The sequence below is a fragment of the Ranitomeya imitator genome, chromosome 3, assembly GCF_032444005.1.
Source record: "Ranitomeya imitator isolate aRanImi1 chromosome 3, aRanImi1.pri, whole genome shotgun sequence".
In the NCBI taxonomy this organism is placed as follows: Eukaryota; Metazoa; Chordata; class Amphibia; order Anura; family Dendrobatidae; genus Ranitomeya; species Ranitomeya imitator.
In genome coordinates this window covers 105,019,638-105,043,698 of record NC_091284.1, presented here as the reverse complement: position 1 = coordinate 105,043,698, position 24,061 = coordinate 105,019,638, and the positions used below count along the sequence as shown (strand labels likewise).

The window sequence follows — 24,061 nt, the reverse complement described above, 5'->3', positions numbered from 1 at the left end:
CGATGCAAACCAATTTGCAAGTGGCTTCTTCCCTTTTTATATGAAATACTAGGCAGAAAATGGAAAATATTACTCTCCATACGGAAAATCTTGAGTTTTTGGCTGGGGCTACAAGGCACCTTTGGCTATGGCACCTGGTTCACTACCAAGGTTCGCTTGGTGCCGCAGCACAATATACGGTAAGTGAATAGGGTCATATTGCAATCCTGAGGGTACGTTGACAGCTTAGTTGGATTTTGTTACAGTCGTAGTACCTTCGGTCGCAATGTGACCCATTATATTTGCATTGTGCTGTAATGTAGCAGCGGCACCGAGTGAAACTTGGTCGCTCAACAAGCGTTGCAGCCAACATCACCGTATATCCCTAGCCTCATAGTAATTTCTTCTATTTCCCCATCTAAAAGAATTCACATTAAAGGCTTTTGTACAAAAAAACTGGGGTAACAGAGGCCTGAATGTAACATGTCATCGCTATGTAAGAAGATAATTTTTTTTATTTTGCATGGATGTTGCTGTTTATTAGCCTATGAAGTACTGAAAGGCTAAAGTACTAATTTTTTTTACTTAAATACATGTATTCTGGGCTAAAAGTTACTTTTGCAATGGGTTTCAAAGCCAAATCTTCCATCCTTTGGCTTTTACAGGCTCTTTTTTTTCCCCTGTACATTCAGTTTTGACATGGTGCGTGGTAATAAATCAGCTGATAGGAACACCGAAATAGAGATAAGAGTCACAAACTCTTTTGTCAGACTTTCAGAACCCAATAGCAAAAATGCCTTTTAACTCAAAATACATGTATTTAAGTTAACAAAAAAAAAAAAGTTGCACCCAAAGACAGAAAGATACCTTCTTTAGAAGAGCTCATGTCATTGGCAATCTTCAGTCTTCCGTTGACTTTTTTTTGTGGGATGTATATGTGTGTTGGTGTTCTGTGCACACAAGTGACTTGTTTTTGGTTCGTGAGCAGTAAAAAAAAGTAAAGTAATGGTAATGCTACTGATCAAATTCTGTTATGCTAATTTTCCCAAATCTGTATTTGTGAGAGGGTAATAAAGTTTTTGTGATCCAGCATGTGTTATTTGTTATGTTCATTGCTGTTCTAAAAATAATTTCTGATCAATGTTAGAAGGTGAAGAAGAACTGAGTGCCATGACTCCAATATATTTTTTTTAGAAATTTTCCCCAAAAATCTTGGCCAACGCTCAAGTGGTTAAGTGAAGGGAAGTATCTTTTTGGAAGCCACCACAGATCCATCATATTGCTGTTTCACGCTGCACAGCTTCTTTGAAATTCTCCAGGGCCTATGTGCACTTTAACCCAACAACACCACAAAGTCTTTGTTACGGTGAAGGCTCAAATTTGTGACTCGCATTCCTCACCCAAGAGAGCGGGTTTAAATGTCGATCGTGATCTTTGTCAGACTCTGGTTGGCTCTGTGCTCTCTCTGGTTTGGGGTTTGTAGAGGGTGGTTCGGGCTGTTGCACAGACATAGTCCTTCGCAGGTGGTTCCTCTTTCTTAGAAATTCGGGTTGCGTGTGTAAACCAAAGCTGCCCTTCCTCAGGATCATCCGGGAGTTGTTCTTTTTGGGACGGGAATGGTGACTAAATTCCAGAGTAGCCAAGTGAGCGGCGTACCCATCACTAATAAACTACAATAGAACATAAATATGTCATTATGATCATACCAGAGAATATAAAACACGTTCAATGGCGTTACATTATACAATTTTAGAAATGTTAGTAAAAAAGTGCAGAACACAACCGTGCCTATTACTGGGTAATTAGTAGACTCTGGATCCTTACTGTCATATGGATACAATGTCATCCTACCTCGATAAGTGTCAAAATAAAATAAATTAAGGCCATTTGTTTGACCTCACAATAACACAGCTTTCCTGCAGATCTGTACTATTTTCATATCTTATGAATTCTTAAAGCATCACTTCGGTGTTTTTTTTTTATCACTAATGTCCATTCCCTGCTAATGATAATGTACTTACCAGCCACTGTCTTCTGCTCTTCCTGGCGCCCTTCCGGTCCTGCTCCACCATCTTGTAACCGCAACGTCTGACTGACCGGAAGTCACAGCTAACGCTTACAAGCTCTCATTGTAAATCTACGTGGGCCTCGTTCTGGCTCTCGTGGACTTACATTGAGAAATTACTTCCAACTCGCCCATCAAACACTGGAGCGATCCGGCAGATCACAATGCAGAAGACGACCGGAGCGGTAACAAGAACAGATGAAGATGGCGGCTGGTAAGTATAATACTAGGGGTAGGAAACATACGTTAGTAGCACCACTCACCACTCCAGCAGTAAAATAAAAATGGAATGGTGCTTTAATATGGTTTTAATATTATTTTATGAAGATTACTATACTTACGAGTGACACCATAATTTTGCACAGCGATATTTTACATGGGCAGTGTTTGTGCAACTGTAAAATAATCTGTATTTTATATGGATACCAAGAAAATGGAACAAGGTATACCAATTCTTGAGAATCTTGCACATAGGATTGACATGGGAACCATCAAACAATTGGGACACCAACAGAGTGGGGGGGGGGGAGCAGGCATTTTTTTTTCATATAAAGGTAAATAATTACCAAATCTTTACAGCCCTTTATTTTGATTGTCTTGATTAAGAATGAAAAATGGATATAATAGTTACCTGGCATTGATTCTGATACTTCTTAGCTGGACGTCCAACTATATAGATTTGAGCTGACGATAACCCAAGAACATTGTACACAGAAATATCTTTCATTGACCCATAAGCTGAACTGATTTTAATGTGACACTAGATAAGACAGAAGATACAATAGAAATAAATGCATTTATTAGATATATTTCATGTGTTTCCTTAGATGACAGAACTACAATAAGAGAAGTGACCTGTCCCCTTCCCAAATACTTTATTATACAAGTTATTTGGGATTCTAGAACCACTCTGGAGAAATAAATAATTAATTTGATAACAACACCATCTATAATATCGTTGACCCCAGTGGAGCTCATAATCTAGATTTCCACTCTGAAGAATGCATACAGAAAATTAAGTCTCAGACAATTACGCTCAAGGGAATTTCCAACTATTAAAGGGGTTGTGCGGCCTTGAGGTACAAGTTTGCAGCCATTTTATTTGACTGCAGACTTGTGAATCCTCACATCGCACTCACTGCGCACTGTGAGGATTCTCCGGTGCCTGCAGCGGGTATAAAACTGTAAGTATGCGATTTACATACATGCAGTCCGATGCCAACTAGACGTGCATGGCCTCGCTCAATGCAAGTGTATTAAGCAAAGCCAGACATGTCTAGTTGCAGTGTGTCCAGAAGTATGCAAATCGCATTCTTGCGGTCACATGATCGCCCACTCCTGGCACTAAGTCTGTGGCCACATATTGTAACTATAGACTTGTACTCCAAGCCCGGACAACCCCTTTGTTATTTTCATTGATCACTTTCCTGAGTTTTCTGGATGAGTTAAAGGAGACAATCATCACAACGGATACATAGGTTCACATTGTGAATTAATATTTCTTACTATGGCATTAAACACGCGGGTACAGATTAAGTAAATATTTTCAACAGATTTCAGGCATAAGCTGAAAGAAAAACTCGTGCAAAAATTTGGCGACTTTTCGAGTTTGTTTGCTCAGTGCATATCAGCTTTGGCAAATTTTTAAAAATAAATAAATTTGACGAGCAGACCCAACAAATTCATCACCAAATTCATTTAGGGGCTCACGCCTCAATGGCCTTAATGGATTTGGGGCATTTTATTTCAGCATACTCTTCATCAGGACTGGTGTACAAAATGGAAATTGGTGCCTTGATCATTACAATTTAGGAAATAGTGAGAGTTGTAGACTAAGTATGCCCACTGATTAGCCCCTGCTTAAATTATGACTACAACTCAGTTTGGAGTCATGATAGTTCTATCTTTAGATCTCAGCCAGTCCTGATGCGTCCTAATGATGATGTCCAACAGGTTCTCAGTATCTTCCATGGTGTAGAATTGTGGATATGGTGTGTCCACCATGTAATTCTCACCAGGTGCCATACATGTTCTCCCCTAGAAACAATTGTTTAAGGGGAGAATAGCCCAGTAACGTGACATACATTTAGGAAACCATAATTGATTTTCTGGTAGATAACCTCTGTTTACACTGTGAATTGATCAGGAATAAATGCTCGTTTTGGCCATCAAGGACCTTATTACAGGTACGTTATTGACGATCAGAATTTACCACCTCTTGCATGAGGTTCCGGAGGAATATCGTCTTCTGACGCAGGGGGTCATGTACAAGACCATCAGAAAAAAAGATCATCCCTTGAGGAAAATTATGCTGGGACAACCAGGAGACTACTCTTTGCTTCTGCATGTCTGGACGTCCAGTGATGTAAATTATTAGATACCCGAGATCTTGCCAGTGCCTGTAATTGAATGTTACAGAGAAAATAGCATTAATCACAAAACCAGCATAAAATAGGAATGATGACTGACGGCATTAGTATTGGAAATCTGCATCTAAAATGATCAGGGTTTCTATAATATCCCAAAACTTTATAGATTTTAAATAGTAGGTCATATATAAGTGGAAGATACTTTACCTAACAACATCCACTGCTCCAGCCCTGACTTTAGGGTCGCTGCCCATAATGGACACACTTGCTGCAAAAGAGCCATCTATGCTGAAAACAACACACTCCATCCCTCGAGGAAGAACAGTCAAGTAACTCTGTGCGCTGCTCTGATCTCCTCTGTAGACCAACAAGAAAATCCATGAAACAAACATGAAGGTCGTTCATTTATATGGTCAACATATTCGACAATCCTAAACACAAAGTGTTGCCTCTTAGATACTACTAGGACTCTACTGTAGATACGACTTTGGGAGCAAATCAGAGTGAAACCTACTTGAACATGTTGAAAACATATGGGGAGATTTATTAGGTATCTTGCACTAGTTTTCCAGCTGAAAAAAGTTATACATTATGACACGTGTTTTGTGACTTTTTCGTGTACTGCAGTGCAGGTGGAGAGGGTATGCTTCTCGCGTCCTAAAAATATTGACTATAATATAAACCAAAAAGCTCATATCCATCATAGATTTCCATTTGTGGCACACAGACAGGTAAATATGTGACAAATGGATTGAGAGGTCCATGTTTTAAATACATTTGTTGCATTTTACGCTAGTGCTTTTTTCATTAAAAAGTTTTTCGGCTTTTAACTTCCTTAATTAATTCTTTATGGCAGTGTTAAAAATAATAATGAAGTCATCTAGTACTCACCCTTCCCGAGTCCTGTGCTGTGTGTACGTTGATCCTCTGATGAATGTGTATAGTAGTGGTCCTCAACATTTCTTACCTTGAGAGCCACATTAATTTCTGAGAGTTGGTTGTGAGCATTATCCAGCGCCACCCCATCCCCCAACCAAAGGGGTGACACCCAGAGTCCCCTATTATCGGTATAACAACAAAGCTTACCGCACAGAGGGCAAACCGAGACCTTGTGTCACCCTCTCTTATAAGAAGTTTTCCTTTATCCTACTTTACCCCCAATTGAAAATTCTTGCATCCAGCGCTCCCACCACGCTACTGCATGGAGCTACCAGCACCCTCTACCTGACAATATCATCCTATCTTCAGGTTGCCATATTTATCTTCCATTCATAGCCAATATATGCACATCCAGATCTTCTCTTCTGTGTAGGAGAGCTCACAAAAGTCACCTGACTACTAGACCTGATGCTAATGCACCAAGCTGGTTGACAGTCGCCAGCCAAACATCATGGGCTCCTGAGCCACAGGTTGGGAACCCATGGTGTATAGGATGCGGCAGTGATTTCCTTACTACAGCACTGCAGCTAATCACTGAACTCAGAGGCTATGAAGAGGCACTTAGCCATGTGATTGGCTGCAGTGCTGTTGATTATGTAGCGTCTGAATAATAACCACAATAGTGATGGAGACACAGGACCGAGCATGGGTACCATATCATTTTATTATTTTTAACACTGCCATAAAGAATTAGCTAAAAGGAGAAAACATCTTTAGGGTAGGAGCACTCAATGTTTATTTCAGGTGGGTCTGCCCGGATATACTCTCTCGAAAAAAGCGCTAACTAAATACTCAACAGATTGGACATTCTGTTTGGATTTCTATGTAGAAATGACTTGTATTCATTCGTTCAGGATTTTGAACGCCTTTTATCAGGTTTCCAAAAGCATCAAGAATTTAAAAGTGGCAAGCTGACCAATCGTCAAACATTTTCTGCTTTACGGACGCTATATGCTTTACTATACAAATCAATTGAAAGGCTCAAATTGGCCAGGACACCTTTTTGAGCACTGTGTCGGCGTTCTTGCTTGGAAAACCACTAACAGTGTCTTCATTGTTGAATGGAGGTAAAAAGAAGATGTATAGCAAACGACAGTAAAAAAGATGCTCTAAAAATGCTTGACTAATGCTAAAAAAAAAGGTGGGGGACAGAAAATGTTCCCAGGAATTGGCATAATATAATGCCTAAAAGGTCACTTCAGGAAAGAAAAAAAGCTCTGGCATTTCCTGAAGCCGTTTCCCATTGAAAATCATATTGACCTGGAAAAGATATTGTGTGCACATGACCTTAGAATGACATCAGAGAGGAGGAAAAAGTCAACTTCTCCTTATTAGATTCTAGCAGAAAACATTCTAGCCTGATACTCTGCTGCATGAAAAAACGGAATGTCATTTTTAGCAAATAAATGTAGCTACTGTAATGGTTTTATTGTACATCCAGGGCAAATGCCGTATGTAAAAAAACTAAATTCTATATTAGATTTTGTGTTTATCCAAGCATGGATGATCATTGCCCCAAAGCTCCCTAAGTACACATAAATGAAACCTACATAACAGATTCCTATGGGGAATAGTTACTCTTGAGCACATGCTTACCTTACAACCATCTTGATGGGATATACTCCAACTCCCAATCTTTTATCCTCTGGTACTGTATAGGACACACGTCCACTGCTATTAGATATCTCTGTGTCAAAGTAGACCCATCTGCCACTGGAGGGCTCTATCATGATAAGGATGTCTACCTGGAATATAAGGTTATAATGTAGAAAGTTGGTTTATAGAAAGCAACAAATGCAGTCGAGTGTACATAATTATAGTAATGAATGTAATTGTGATATTGATGACTCAAGAATTATAGTCTAAACAAGCCACACTGATCTAAAACGTTGTTTTCTCTTCTGGAAACAAGTGATTGACATATAACAAACAAAGATTATTATCCCTTCGAATATTTGGTCTCTAATACCTTTTCACCTGTCAGAGCTACCATGTCTAGCGGACCATACATGAAACGACCAACTAAGATTTGAGATCCTCCTTCCACTGCAATCACATCATTGACTCGGTGATTGGCTGTAACATTCTGAAATAAAAGGAAAAAGAATATATTGTTTAAATGTGGGAAAAAGATCAATATCTAGGGGTCTTACTACCAATTTTCACACTGTAACTGCTAAGTAGAAGTGTTAGAGACTAGGCTGGAGCATAGACAGTTTCCTGCTTCGGCCCTGTATGCCCTATCTAAGGCAAAATCGCTTTTGGGCACCCAAAATACGAGTGACATTCCCATATACTCCCAATCATTACACCCATGTAAAGATCCAATATAGGAAACTTTACTCTTTCATTCTTTACTCTTTCATCATTATATAAGGGTAATAATATGCTTTAAAAAGCCAAGAAAATTTAACAAAGCAAGTGCATCAATGTTATAGGTGGAAATTCCTTCTTTAAAAGGAATCAGTCTCCCCAAAAATGGCCTATAAACTGCGGCCACCGGCATCAGGGGCTTATCTACGGCATTCTGTAATGCTGTATATAAGCCCCCGATGTATCCTGAAAGATAAGAAAAAGAGGTTAGATTATACTCAACCAGGGGCAGTTCCGCTGCGGTCCAGTCCGATGGGTGTCGCCGTCCGGTCCAATGGGTGTCGCGGCCCGGGTCCAGGGCCTCCCATCTTCATATGATCACTTCTTCTTGTCTTCTTGCCGCGGCTCCTGCGCAGGCGTACTTTGCCCTGTTGAGGGCAGAGCAAAGTACAGCAGTGCGCAGGCGCCGGGAAAGGTCAGAGAACGCTGTAGATAAGCCCCTGATGCCGGTGGCCTTAGTTTATAGGCTATTTTTGGGGTGACAGATTCCCTTTAACAAGTAATTGTTTTAAGTATGTATATTATTACCAAACAACTACTTCATACACTTGGATATAGTTTTGAATGACACTTTTGGGGATTTTTTTTACTTAAATGTATGTACAGTATTTGTAGGAAAAAAGATATTTCTTTTACTTGTGGGATTCATTAAAAACTTTTCACAATTTTGCTTTTACGGGCTTTTTTTTAGTCCATATGAATTCCACTTTGAAGTGGTCTGTGGCCCTAAATCCTGTGAAAGATGCTCAGACAAAGAGACAGATAACAGATGCGTGCTGACTGATGGATTATCAGTTACTTCATTCTGTAGTCAGCAATAGCTAGTACAACACAGAGGTTACAGAAGGCAAACGCTGCACAAATTTTGATGTTTCCCAATTGCAAAAATGCCTTTTAGCATAAAGTACATGCATGCAAGTAAAAAATATAAAATGTCCCAAAGGACAGCCCAGTTAATGCCACGTTTGCACTGAATTGTAATTTTCATGTAGTGCACAACTGATAAGAAACTGGTGGAGAAAAGTTGAATTTGATGGACCTGTGTCATTTTTCAACCTATGTAATTATGTTCCATGAATGATGCTACTACAAATAGGATGGACAATACGTTTATAAACTGCCAGGGCTGGGTGACAAAATAAATTTCTTTATATTTATTCTTTAATATTTTTTTTCCCAATAATTTCCATTATACAGTAACTATTGCAAATTGGTTCCCCATTGCATTACTGTACAATAAATTCCTTAAAGTGAACCTGACAGCGGGATTGTGCCCAGTAACCTACAGGCAGTGTCAGGTCGGCGCCGTTATACTGATTAAAATGATTCGTTGGTTGATGAAATCCGTCTCGTGGTTGTTCTTTAATCTTTATTTTTAGTTATTAGTTATGCTCCTGCCCTAGGTTCCCTTTAAAGGGGTTATCCAGGACTATATTATATTTTTTTTTACTAAAGGGCTGTAATTTGCCCATAGACAGGATATAGACTCTTTTACAGATCACATTTACTGTTTGCAAAGCCCAAGCCCAAATATGTTAAGGCCGTTGCTTAGGGAAAGACGTGTCAGTCAGTAAGTGAGATCCAGTAGTGTCACTCAATGTGCAGGAGAATGGCTGATGGCCGGATGATACACGACACCAGAGATAGGCGACGCCATCTGAGACGGAAACATAGCTATCAGTCCCAAGAGCTGAGTGTAAAGTTCTATGTACAGAGTATGGTTAATCCTAAATTATGCAGAGTCCTCCTTAGTTGGACTTTATGACATACGCGCAGCTTGACGTGATTCCTCTTTCGCAGCCATTTCTCCTGGCGACTCGAGGTGCTCATGTTCATAGTGTCGATTCCTTCCTTCTGCTTTATCTGCACGCTCTCATACCTCATAAGCTGAAAGACAGTGAGTCCTGATTAAAGGGAGTGACAGGGAGTCACAGTACAAAATGTCTGAGCTGTTCCTTAACGAGTCTTAGATCAAAGGCGATAAAGAATTAAACGGTAAAGGCAGACGTCAAAGCTTGAATAGATACCGTAAGTATAAAATTATAATGTACACTGTATTATGCTGATTTCCATAACAAACTGACAAGTGGTGAGATGACAACTGTATACCGAGCTCAGTGAAGTGAGAAATTGGCAACATGTTTAGAAAGCGCGGTATGGCTTCCAGCAAGTTTATTTGCATACATGAAAGATATACACATCATTCATGTAGTAAACCCCAAGCCGACACTTAATTAAAATTATTGGGGAACATGGACGTCACAGAGTAGGCCTCCACTTTGAGTCTAAGATGCTAACAAAGAGTCATTGTTCTTACAGGGTCGCCTTCATGAGAAAAAGGAAACAAAAATTAGATGACTCTATATGGTACCAACAAACCTTTTCAGCAATCACTAAAATGAGTAACCAAAGAAAGTATGGGATCATTCAAAGACCCATAAGTTATTTTCACCCTATCAAATGGCGGCACATCCACCTCTTTAGCGGACCCTATGGAGAATGTGGCACCCATGAATCAGTACACTGGGTGATCTCAAAAGGTGGAGGTCCCAGTGTATTTATGAACTATTTCTAACTTATCCTGAGGATATGCTGCAAAGGCTTAGGATGCCAATAACCCATAAACTGAAATTTCCACTTTGCCACTATTTTGAATGCATTGCGTCTTCCAACGTCATTCCTGTCAATCTATTAGAAGTCTTTGGGGCATTTAATATAACAGCAATGAGTATGCAAAGGTCAGAAACATTAATCTATCGTTGGCTGAAACTTAGGTTTTGTGCACTTCATGTTCATGGTTTCTGTACATTGTATATGCCAGGAGGTATACGTTAAAGGAAAGTCTGAGGCAAATGTCATATAGTAGAAATCATCATCGACTTCCATATAAAAAAAAAGTACAGTACATTAAATGTATTTCAGTTTATTAGTGGGATAGCATAGTCTAGTAGACTATCCAATGCCTTTTGATCTGCAGGGTGCTGATGTACACCAGTCAAACAACTTGGAAAGGACATTCCTTTGACTTTTATCAGGCTCATTTCACCCCATTAGCGAGTTGGTGTGAATCGATGTGCAGGATCCGGTTACTTGGCCATGTCACTAATTTGTGGCCACTGGATTGGAGTCGTAAGGACCACCTCTTACCTCCTGGCTCTTCTTTTGATTAGTCAGCCTGGTGTTTCGTCATCCTTGTGGCGTTATGCACATGTGACGATGTATCAGGCCGGTTAATCAACAGAAGAGCTGCGGATGCTGGGAGGTAGGAGGTGGTGCTTAGGCTGCCATCCATCGGCCACAGATTACTGACATTGCAGATAGACTGGGTCCACCAAATTGATTCACACCACCTCTGACATACACAAATTAATGTAAAGTACATGTAAAGGAGCGAGTATAGTAGATCAGGGATAGAGGATCCTAACTAGTGATGAGCGAGTATACTCGTTGCTCAGGTTTTCCCGAGCACGCTCAGGTGGTCTCCGAGTATTTGTAACTGCTCGGAGATTTAGTTTTCATGGCTGCAGCTGAATGATTTACAGCTACTAGCCAGCTTGATTACATGTGGGGATTCCCTAGCAACCAGGCAACCCCCACATGTAATCAGGCTAGTTAATAGCTGTAAATCATTCAGCTGCAGCCATGAAAACTAAATCTCCGAGCAGTTAGAAATACTCGGAGACCACCTGAGCGTGCTCGGGAAAACCCGAGCGACGAGTATACTCGCTCATCACTAATCCTAACAATATTATATCAAGTTTTATTTTTGCGCTAAGAAGTAACATTAAATCTTACCTGTCTCAGAATGAAGGCCACCACATCTGTGGATTCCCAGTAACTGGCATGGAAAAGATGTGGTAGGGCTACCGTTGGAAAGGCTGTGAGTACATCCGGGCAGTATAAGGCGTAATCAATACGCTTTGTTCCCCACCAATTCGCTGTAACTGCATAAGCAAAATACTAATTCAGACTGTATAATTTGTTAAACCTTGCAAGACATCAAAGAATTGTTCCCATAAAGGAATTATTTTTTCCCCAAAGCACTACAACTCCTGCCCATAGCATATGTCTAGCATTACAGTCCAACTCCATTCACTTGTAGCACCAGACACATCTGATGGGCATGAGTATAATTCTGCATTCACACATACAGTGAGGAAAATAAGTATTTCATACACTACCGATTTTGCAAGTTTTCCCACCTACGAAGAATAGAGATGTCTGTAATTTTTATTGTACGTATATTTGAACTGTGAGAGACAGAATCTAAAAAAAATCACATTGTATGATTTTTACATAATGAGTTAGCATTTTATTGCATGAAAAGGTGTTTGATACAATAGAAAAACAGAACTTAATATTTGGTTCAGAAACCTTTGTTTGCAATTACAACGGTCAGACGTTTCCTGTAGTTCTACACCAAGTTTGCACACCCTGTGCAGGGATTTTGGCCCACTCTTCCATACAGATCTTCTCTGGATCTTTTAGGTTTCGGGGCTGTCTCTGGGCAACATTGAGTTTCAGCTCCCTCTAAAGATTTTCTATTGGGTTCAGGTCTGGAGACTGGCTAGGCCACTCCAGGTCCTTGAAATGATTCTTACGGAGCCACTCCTTAGTTACCCTGGATGTGTGTTTCTGGTCATTGTCATGCTGGAAGATCCAACCACCACCCATCTTCAATGCTCTTACTGAGGGAAGGAGGCTTTCAATACCTGACCCCGTCCATCCTCCCTTCAATACGGTGCAGTCATCATGTCCCCTTTACAGAAAAGCACCTCCAAATTATTTTTTCCCCACCATGTTTCATGGTTATGATGGCGTTCTTGGAGTTGTACTCATCCTTCTTCCTCCAAACATGGATAGTGGAGTTGATACCAAAAAGTTCTATTTTGGTCTCATTTGACCACGTTACCTTCTCCCATGCCTCCTCTGGATCATACAGATGCTCATTGTCAAACTTCAAACGGGCCTGGACATGTGATGGTGTGAGCAGGGGGACCTTGTATGCCCTACAAGATTTTAATCCATGACGGCGTAGTGTGTTACTAATGATAATGTTCGAGACTGTGGTCTCAGCTCTCCTCAGGTCATTAACCAGGTCCTCCCATGTAGTTCTGGGCCTATTCATGATATTTCTCAGAATCATCCTTACCCCCACGACGCGAGATATTGCATGGAGCCCCAGACCGAGGAGGATTGACAGTCATCTTGTGTTTCTTCTATTTTCTAATAATTGCACCAACAGTTGTTGCCTTCTAACCAAGCTGCTTGTCTATTGTCCTGCAACAAATCCCAGCTTTGTGCAGGTCTACAATTTGTCCCTGGTGTCCTTAAAAGGCCCTTTGCTCTTGGCTATGGTGGAGAGGTTGGAGTGTGATTGATTTAGTGTGTGAACATGTGCATTTAATACAGGTAATGAGTGCAGAGTAGGAGGGCTTCTTAAAGAAAAACTAACAGGTCTGTGAGAGCCAGAATTCTTGCTGATTTTTAGGTGATCTAATATGCAAATTAGTTATGTAAAATTCATATAATGTGACTTTCTGTATTTTTTTTTAGATTCTCTCACAGTTGAAGTGTGCTTATGGAGCGCCCCCAGACACAGGGCCACAGGTTACTCGGTACCGGTCCTCTCTCTCGGTGCTGGGGATGTCACGGTGGCTGGACCTGGTCCGAGACCCTGCTAAGGGGCGTCCAATAAAAGGGGTGATGGTAGTTTGTCAAGGGTTCATGACGCCACCTGTGGTGTTCGGTCAGGGTGACCGACGCTGCATAGGGGTCCACTGGGGTGATGGAATGGCAGCTAGATGGTATACCTTCCCACAGGTGAAGTATATCCCCAGGGCTTCCCAGTAGTGTAGGTGGCGATAGTGTGAGGCGCAGTTAATAATGAGGACACAGGGTTGCAGTCTCTACCTTTTACTGAAGACTTCGGGATCCTCAATCCAGAGCACTGTTAACAGGGCTGTCTGAGACCGGCCGGTTCAAAGGCACATCCAGAGTTCCCTTTGCAGGTGAAAATCAGTGCCTACCACTAGCACCTGTGTGTTGTAGTGTTTCCCTGCTGAGCATTCGTGATAGTCCTCACAACTCTCGTGTTCGTTCTTTCTCTCTCTCTCTCCGTCCCCCAAGTTTATCTGGATAGGACGCGCCCGTTTGACGGGAAGGCTCGGAGCTATTCTGGGACCCTAGAGACGCCCCTCTCCACGCTTGCCCCCTATGTCTTCTTAGGTGATGTATGGTAGACAGCCAACCTATAATCAACGGTCCTGCGGTATTTGAAGTAATGCTTGAAGTTAGTTACTCCCTCGGTGTTCCGGTCACCGGCTACGCGCCTCAGTAGGATGTTGCCGTTCTCGGGGGTGCTTTGATCTCGTTTCTCACTTTTCCACAATATCCTTCTCATCGTATCCTTCCTTGGGATACCGTCGCAAGGTAGTGCAGGCGCGGTTTCGTCACTCTCTATCCTTTCTGCTAGGCCCCTGTCAGGAACCCACCCCTGACAGGTCCTCCCTGGAGCTCTCCCAGGCTGCGTTCTGTCTAACTTCCTATCCGACCCCCAGTTTTACCAGTGTGAGGAGTGGCCTAACACATAGTACCTTTTGCTCCCCCTGGTGGCCGGAGTGTGAAGTGTAGTGTGTGCTTGTGATACCTGGTCTGGTGAACTCCTTTAGTGCAATCAGACATAACATCACTTCCCTTAGTGGCAGAGCAACATTACTGCAACGACCAGGACTCTGGGGCGCTGCACTTATATGATAAAAATTACAGACCTGTCCGTTCTTTGTAAGTGGGAAAACTTGGAAAATCGGCAGTGTATCAAATACTTATTTTCCTCATTGTATCTTTGGGGAAAATAACGTGGCTGATTGTTTTATTGGACACCACATGGACCCATCGTGTTAAATGGATCTATTCAGAATAGGATATAGTCAATGGGACTGTGTGCTCCCCAATATAAAAATCAATAAGCACATCGACCCTTCACACGGATGTGTGAACACAGCTTAAGACTACTGTAGCAGTACATGACATCTTTGGCTGCAATACAGGTCACATGGACAAATATGGGAATATGCCACTGCTAAATTACAGTGTAATGCAAATGAATGGAGTCACATTGCACCTTTTAAAGGGAATCTGTCAGCAGGGTTTTGCTATATAATCTGACGGCAACATGAGGTAGGGACTGAGATACTGATTTCAGCAATGTGTCACTTACTAGGCTGTGTGCTGTTGTTTAAAGAGTATGAGTGGTTTATCATCCTAAAGGATTACAGCTCCAATGCCTCCTGGTCCAACCCCACCCCACCACTGATTAGCAGCTTACTGTTAATATACAGTGTAGACAGAAAGCTGCTAATCAGGAGTACAGGCTGAGTTAGCTTTCTCAGCTCTGCTGCATGTACACTAAAAACTCTGATTGTGTCACAACTTCTACACCCAGTAAACTAAGTGATACATTGCTGGAATCAGGGTATTTTTCTCTACATTATGCTGCTTTCAGATGAAGTAGCAAACACCTGCTGACAGATTCTCTTTAAGATACCACGACTAGAACAAGCAAGTGGCATAAAACACAACTGGTTCCTACTTTTGTGACTTGCTTGTCAGAGTCATAAAACTTCCATGTTACTGCAATATAGCAGCAATATACAGTGGTTTTTTGCCAAGTTTTACCTGTGTTATACCCAACTTTAGTCATTTTGGGGGAAAAAAAATGTTGAGAGTTTTTTGCATTGTGCATTAATGGAAATAATTGCTAGTGTGATCCTTTTGAATTCTTCAAGCCAATGTTTCCCACTCAACACATTTAATATTTTGTTCTATCAAAAGTCTTGTTAAAATGTCATCTGAGGTTTCTAGTTTCAGCAGATTTAGAGAAAAAATGTGTTACATTTCCAAAGACATGTCTGAATGCAATAAACCTTTTTCAAAGTATACATAATTTAGTTGCGATGCCTGGAGAATTCTGTCATGTATGAAATATGCAGTATGGGCATTTTATCATCAAGAATCACCATAGGAGTTGTAAAAAATAGATAAACCAACATTTTACAAGGTATCAGGGTAAACATTTTCTTACTTTCACTAGTATCTAACACAACATATGTCCTGTAGACTGTGAGCCCTCGCGGGCAGGGTCCTCTCTCCTGTACTTGTGTGTGCATTGTATTGCTTATGTTGATTGTACTTGTCTATGTATGCCCTTTTTTTCACATGTAAAGCGCCATGGAATAAATGGCGCTATAAAAATGAATAATAATAATAATAGTGTCTGTAGTGTAGTGCTCCAAATATGTAAATGTCCATGTCAATACTCAGGAGTTCAAGTCAACATACCATCATCTTAAGGCTGAACATGCATAAGGTATTCTTTGTACAAAGGTAAGAGTTGCGGTCTGTAGCTCTACTCTCCATCTGAGGGAGTGAACAGTAAAATCATGAGGTGCTAGACCATTGTCTTAATGAAAACTTGGGAGTGATGGGTGACCATTAGTTGGTGATGGATACAAGAGCATGCCAAGAGCTACAGCAAGAAGTTGCCTGATGAAGCGAGTACTGACCTTGGACTGGAAGATGCTTTGGCTGGTGGCTGAATTATGAGGTGGACAATGTGGTATTGACTGGTTGTGTGAGGATGATGGATTTCCACTCAAAAAGTGGGTTGGTCTGCAAGTTTTGTCTGGATTGCCAGCCTACTATTAATGCCCAAAATGTAATGTCAGCTTCAGTGGTAAATTATTCGGTTTTGTTGGGGGTTGTGGAAAGAAAACCAGCGTGGTTGAGAGTGGTGAGCTCAGAACATTTGGATAAATGTATTTGGGTGTATGAAGTAAAGTTGTGAGAACCTTTGTGGGTCAGTTGGACTACAGTAAAGGTGCGCAGTGTGCTCCATGGTTGCGGGGGTCGTGCCAGCTGCAGGGCTCCTCCAATGCCGCGACTAACAAAGAGCTGGATGTGGTGATTTCCCCCCCGCAGACACGGCTGGATATGATGCGCCCCCCGCAGACGCGGCTGTGTATGTGCGCCGCGCTACGGTATGCGCCTCCCTGTGCTGCTATGTCGCTGTGGAGGTATCGCTAGGGCAGACCGTGTCCAGTGCGCACAGCTCTCAGCATCCTCCTGACATCTCCATAGCCCCGACTCTCCTCACTCTCTGTCCCCTAACTTTGGGAGCCCCCACCCCGCCTCTCTCATTTCCTTGGAGCCTATCTGGAGAGTGTCTGTTCTGTTACCGTCCAGTCAGTGACTCCTCCTTCTCTCATAAGTCAAATCAAGGGAGATAAAAGCCCCTCAGCTCCTGCCGCACATTGGGGGAAAATGACGCACATTTGTCAGCTATGCATGTAATACAGAGATGCACACATGGTATAGTGTATATACTGTACATATATGCTGTACATATAGTTTTCATTGTACATGTGCAGCGCCCCAGAGTCCTGGTTCATTGCAGTAATGTTATTCTTCCACCAGGGGGAGTGATGTTACGTCTGAAGGCAATGAAGGAGATCTTCTGTCCAGGTATCACAGCCACAAAACACACTTCAGACTCCACTCCGCCAGGGGGAGCCATGCTTCTATCTATTAGGGCACTCCTCACAGTTAGGTAAAACTGGTGGGTTGGTTAGGAAGTTAGGCAGAAGCTGACTGGGCTTCACCCAGACAGAAGCTGACTGGAGGGAGTAGGAGATAGTCAGTGAGTCCCGACCGAGTTTGGCAGAGGTTGGTTGGAGTGGGTTCCAGCCAGCTCCAGGCTGTGGAAGACGAAGGTACACGGAGCTGCGCCTGCATCCCATGCAGCAGCATCCTAAGAAAGGACACGAAAGGAATTGTGTTGCAGTGAGTGAGCAACGAAGTCATAGCAAAAAGGAGAGGAATATCAGAGGGAGACCAGCTAGAAGCAGGCTGCCTCCTTCTGAAGCGCACTACCGGTAGCCAGAACACCAAGGGAGTAAGGATCTCTACGCCGTTACTTCAGAGACTGGCAGGACAGTTGATTCCACGTCGGCTGCCCGACCATATACACAGGAGGCAGGGTGGCAACTTGTGGGGGCCGGGGCGTCTCTAGGGTCCCTATAAAAAGCCTCAGGCCACCAGTCACAGGTTTGTCCGATCCGTCAGGGGGACAGAGAGAAGAGACTTAACATCTATAATAGTTGTGAGGACCTTACCGAGTTGCTCAGCAGGGAGGTACTACAATGCCCAGACGCTAGAGGAAGGCTATTGAATTCCACATGGATAAGGAGACTCTGGATTTGCCTTCAGACCGGCCGGACTCTGCCTACACTGTGGTCCCTACCCTGGACTGTGGATGCTGAAGCCTTCAGTAAAGGTAAAGAGACTGCAAACTTGTGTCCTCGTTATTCACTGCGCCTTACATCATCCACCATCTACACTCTGGGAAGCCCTGGGGGCATACTTCACCTGTGGGAAGGTATACCATCTAGCTGCCATAACATCACCCCAGCGGACCCCTAAGCAGCGTCGGTCACCCTAACTGAATACCACAGGTGGCGTCATGAACATTATCCCTTTAAAGACCTTTCCCCCACAACATGAACGGACCTCCCTAGGGCCACGGACCGGGTAAGCCACCGTGACATCCCCATTGATTACAGAAGGGCCCGGTACCGAGTTCCCCATAGCCCTTGGGGGCGCTGCACATATATACAGATACAGTACATATATGGACACATGTAAACATAGATAAATACACATACAGTACATATATACACCTAGACATACAAGAATGCATTGCGGCAATGACCGCTGATGACGTAGCATCACGCGAGACCGCTACATTATCACGTGTTATTGCCGCAATGCATTCTTGGGACCGGAACGTCGCGAGAAGCATCGCTAAATGCCTGGCCTGAATCCGGGGGCGCCGGAAGGTGAGTATATAACTATTTTTATTTTAATTATTTTTTAACAGGGAAATGGTGCCCACATTGCTATATACAATGTGGGCTGTGTTATATACTACGTGGGCTGTGTTATATACTACGTGGCTGTGTTATATACTACGTGGGCTGTGTTATATACTACGTGGCTGCTATATACTATGTGGCTGTGCAATATACTACGTGGCTGTGTTATATACTACGTGGCTGTGCTGTATACTACGTGGCTGCTATATACTACGCTGCTGTGCAATATACTACGTGGGCTGTATTATATACCGCGTGGGCTGTGTTATATACTACGTGGGCTGTGTTAGGCTACTTTCACACTTCCATCAAAGTGCCTACGTCGCAATGCATCGTTTTGGATAAAAAACGCATCCTGCAAAGTTGCCCGCAGGATTCGTTTTTTCTCCATAGATTTGCATTAGCGACGCATGGCCACACGTCGCATCCGTCGAGCGACAGATGCGTCATGTTTTGGCGGACCGTCGGCACAAAAAGTTCCATGTAACTTTTTTGTACGACGTGTCTGCCATTTCTGGCCGCACATGCGTGGCCGGAACTCCGCCCCCTCCTCCCTGGACATTACAATGGGGCAGCGGATGCATTGAAAAACTGCATCTGCTGCCCCCGTTGTTCATTTATTTCACAACGTCGGATGGTACGTTGAGCCGACGCATGGTGACAGCCCCATACCGACGGAAGTGTGAAAGTAGCCTTATATACTACATGGCTGTGCTATATACTACGTGGCTGTGCTATATACTACATGGCTGTGCAATATACTATGTAGGCTGTGCAATATACTGCATGGGCTGTGCTATATACTACGTGGGCTGTGCTATATACTACGTGGCTATACTATATACTACGTGGCTGTGCAATATACTACGTGGCTGTGTTATATACTACGTGGCTGTGCAATATACTATGTGGGCTGTGCAATATACTATGTGGGCTGTGCAATATACTGCATGGGCTGTGCTATATACTACGTGGGCTGTGCTATATACTACGTGGCTATACTATATACTACGTGGCTGTGCAATATACTACGTGGCTGTGCAATTTACAAAGTGGGCTGTGCAATATACAGTACTACGTGGGCTGTGTTATATACTACATGGGCTCTGTTATATGCTACTTGGCTGTGCTATATGCTACGTGGGCTGTGTTATATACTATGTGGGCTCGGTTATATGCTACATGGCTGTGCTATATGCTACGTGGGCTGTATTATATACTACGTGGGCTCTGTTATATGCTACGTGGCTGTGCTATATGCTATGTGGGCTGTGTTATATACCATGTGGGCTGTGTTATATGCTATGTGGCTGTACTATATTTCTCTGCTGTATCTGTGCATGAAGTGAAGAGATCGTTGATCACGTGGAGCTTGTTGCAAACGGAGTGGGCATTCCAGAGTACCCCACAGAGAGGATGCAGGGGGTGGGGGTCAGTGGCACAGATTTTAAGTGTGAGGGGTTGCGGCAGTTTCTTTTAGTGTGAGAAGGATAGGGGTGAGGATTAGTGGGATGTATAAGGCGGGGGAGGGCCATGATTGGGGGATATGTCACCAGCAGTGAGCAGGTGGGTGAAGGAAAGCAATCGGCTTATATTATATTTTAGTAGGTGAGGTCTGAAGTTAAAGAGCAGGTCTGCGGATGAAGCAAGGTAGGGGGTCAGAAAGAGGGGGAATAGTTATTTGGTTTTAGGGTGCAGGGGTAAGGGGTTAGCGAAGGACAGGGAGGTTTAGTGGAGCAGAAACAGTGAGGGCAAATGTGAGTATGGTTAAAGAGCAGGGGAAGAAAAGAAGTGCAAGTAAATTTAGAAGACAGTGATTAGTCTGGTCGATTTCTGGACTAATTCTGGCATATTTCTGACGATACACTTAAAAGATGTCACTTCAATGATGTCACTTCTGACTAAAGTCAAATCTGACCAGCTCCATTCAACTTATACCATTCAAGTTTCTATGAAATAGAGCCAGGTGAGAGAGGGAGGAGGAAGGAGGTGGAGGACAGTTCACAGCAGGTAACAATTAGCAGATTGAAGTTAATAGAAACATTTGACTGCCATCAAAGGTGAAGAAAGATAGAATAAGATAGAAGGAGAGTTAGGTGTGAAGAGCATGGATATATCAATCTGATTGCAGTAAATTGGAGTATGATATATGGAATTAAAGTCAGGGAAAAAGTAGCAGTGTACAAGGTAGAAACAGAGGGGGAGAGGTGCATCGATTCAGGGGTGCAGTGGGTATTTCAGGTTAGGAGACAGTTCAAACCTACCTGTGGATGGAAGCAGATGGGTCAGGGCATGGCAGCATGAAGGAGAATATACCATGGGTTACCATTCTGGAATGAATGGAATGCAGGGAACTGGCTTCATTAACTTGCGTTGCCGTCATAGAAGCTGCACCCCCTGGTGGCATGAACTCATATGAACTGTAGCGTGAGAAAATATTCAGAAAAATTCCCATGCTACAGTTCATGAGTTTATGCCACCAGGGGGCGCAGCTTCTATGACAGCACCCACCGCAAGTCAACGAAGCTATGTTCCCTGCATTCCATTCATTCCCCAATCTTTTACAGCCATGAGCAGCTGCATTAGCAGGCTCCTGGTTGTAAATGTATTTAACCCCTTCAGATGGATTTACATCGTTGGACATAACTGTACGGTGGACAGGTATGGGATATTTTTGCTTTTTTATTTTCCTTTTTTTACAGGAGAATGAGGGTCGTCAGTTGGACTGAACGTATAATAAAGATAATAAAGCCCCATGTGTTTATGTATTTCATTAAAATACTTTATTCATAATGTGTGTCTGTATTATTAACCCTTCACTACTATTGGATTAATAATGGATAGGTGTCTTATTGACATCTCTCCATTATTAACCAGGCTTAATGTCACCTTACATTAGCAAGGTGACATTAACCCCTTATTACCCCATATCCCACCGCTACAGGGGAGTGTGAAGAGAGTGGATAAGTGCCAGAATAGGCGCATCTTACAGATGCGCCTTTTCTGGGGTGGCTGGGGGCAGATGTTTTTAGCCAGGGGGGCCAATAACCATGGTCCCTCTCTAGGCTATTAATATCTGCCCTCAGTCACTGGCTTTCCCACTCTGGCGGAGAAAATTGCGCCGGAGCACATGCCAGTTTTTTCCATGATTTAACCCTTTATTTTAACACCTAGAGCTCCCAAATTTTGCACACACAAACTACTGTATGTAAACCATGTCTCATATCCTGTCGAGTTTGATAAGGAGTTAGCAAAAGCCGGTAATTGAATAACCGGCTTTTATGCTATCTAGCTCTGTATTAAATATAAATATATATGTGTGTCTCACTGATATATATATATATATGTATATATATATACATATATATATATATATATATATATATATATATATATATATATAGACTGTATATATGTTTTCACAAATATTTGAGCCCATGGATCCATTTTATGTCCATTTTGCAAGCCGGTGAGAAAATCTCGCCATACGGATGACACACTGATAATTTTTGGAGAAAAAAAATTGCACCCTCGCATTGAATACAGATCACTGTTCAGGAACTTTTCTACGTATCTCTGCCGTAAAAAACGGACCGTATTTTTATACGTTGCGAGTGACAGCCTTACTCTGCTGTCCTACTCACGTCAATGGAACAATACAAGGCAATCAATATCTTACACGGCAGCTAGGAAAAGTACGTTTTAGCCAAATAAAATCAAAAATGACATGAGAGCCACAGCCTCTTCAAACTTCTGATCGGAGAGTGTGCCGTAACCCCATCAATTTAACATTAGGAGACTATCCTAGGAATAAGTCATTAATTGTAAAAGATTAAACAACCCGATTAATGTTACAAGCTTAAATAATGTTTTTATTCAACACTCAACAAAACTGTATTTAAGTTAAAGAAGCACTCCCAGCTATATTGTTCCTTAAATATGTGTATATTTGCATCTAATATAGTGTGAGTGTATTAATATTCTCACTTACTGCTGCTCTCTCCGGTGTCCAGCACCATTCTGCTCCTCTTTTCAGTGATGTCCCTGCAATTGCGACCAGTCGGCTCGCTCTGTGCTTGAGAAGGAAGTCTCTTTTACAGTGAAAGCCCATGGACCCTTGTTCTGCCGCTCCATAGAGTCACATTGTAAAAGCCAATTTTGGCTCGTGGATAGAGTGAGTCCGCTAGTCGAAATTGCTGTGACATCACTGAGAAGAGGAGCAGAGGGGAATGTCACTGAGAAGAGGAGAAGAACGGTGCTGGACACCGGAGATAGGTGAGTATATTAGTACACTCACACTACATTATATGCACATATACACACGTTTAAGCCAAAAAAATGTAGATGGAAAGGCCTCTTTAAATAACGGCAAGGTAGAAATGTAGAGCTGACTTACTGTTAGCCATTTTTGCGGATGGCAGGCTTTCTGAAGAACTTGACATTTCACTACTCATGCTTACAAGGCTAGACCGCCTGGCTTTACCCTGTGTAGGGGTTGATAAGTTGGAGCATGCCGGAGCCTCTGTTGAAGAGTTGTTGTTGGTAGTCGTCTCCACAAAAGCTGCACTACAAGCCTGAATAGCATCCACTGGAGAAAAATATACAGAACATTATTACATTTCTTGTAAAAATCTGCAAACAAAAATGCTGTGCTTCAAATTATATGTAAAAGAATTTACTGAGTCAATAAAATGATAGTGCTTAGAAGAAATACAGTGAGCCAGTGGGAGACTGCAGCAGGAGCCTCCCCCCTTTCCTGTCTGCAATAGGAAATAATAAACTAGATGTGAACTAAAGTAACCCTTTTAAAACTGCTTGTAGAATGCATAGGAGGAATGAAAACATCATTTACTCTTTAACAAAAGGAATAGAACTAAGGAACATACTATCAGATATATGATGGTATGATAAAGAAAACCAGAGCAGAATGTGCTGACATTTTCTATTACCAGAGTCAGCTATAGTAAATTCATTATGATGCATGAGCGCGGGTCACGGATAAGCGGACACTTTATGTAATGTTTCCATATGTACACAAAGGAATTTCAATTTATATTCAATTATTCATGTCCCCTTTCATAATGCTGAGAATGGGAAAAAATGAAAGTTCTTTTCATCACAAGGCGCTTCTTCTTCATATCTTGGCCTTCCTATGCACCTTCCTAAGCCCGGAGCTATTTTGTGCTGTACTTCAGACGTAGGAGGGCAGACGTACAATTGGAGCAGCTGTATACAAACTGGATCTTACTGCTCCTCCCTTGGGAGCCCGGATTCACGAGCAGTAATACCATCAATTATTTACTTTACAACACTGACACATGTGTACTGAGCGCAACTAATTTACTCTTCCCGTGGATTTGTTGTACAGTTCTGGCAGAAATTAAGAGACCACCACATCAAAACCC

At 42.3% G+C, this 24,061-nt stretch overlaps 1 protein-coding gene across 1 annotated transcript in view; it reads right to left on the bottom strand.

Annotated features, from left to right (window-relative positions):
* Positions 1-500: 500 nt before the first annotated feature.
* Positions 501-24,061, bottom strand: part of PITPNM3 (PITPNM family member 3) — an 876,999-nt gene continuing 853,438 nt past the window's right edge. Inside the window, exons 11-19 of the mRNA XM_069761259.1 lie at positions 23,053-23,244; positions 11,521-11,669; positions 9,496-9,612; positions 7,322-7,438; positions 6,949-7,097; positions 4,621-4,770; positions 4,260-4,443; positions 2,676-2,804; positions 501-1,649 (exon numbers count right to left, since the gene is read on the bottom strand). Coding sequence (XP_069617360.1) covers positions 1,341-1,649; positions 2,676-2,804; positions 4,260-4,443; positions 4,621-4,770; positions 6,949-7,097; positions 7,322-7,438; positions 9,496-9,612; positions 11,521-11,669; positions 23,053-23,244 — 1,496 coding nt within the window. The 3' untranslated portion in view covers positions 501-1,340. The remainder of the gene's footprint in view (positions 1,650-2,675; positions 2,805-4,259; positions 4,444-4,620; positions 4,771-6,948; positions 7,098-7,321; positions 7,439-9,495; positions 9,613-11,520; positions 11,670-23,052; positions 23,245-24,061) is intronic.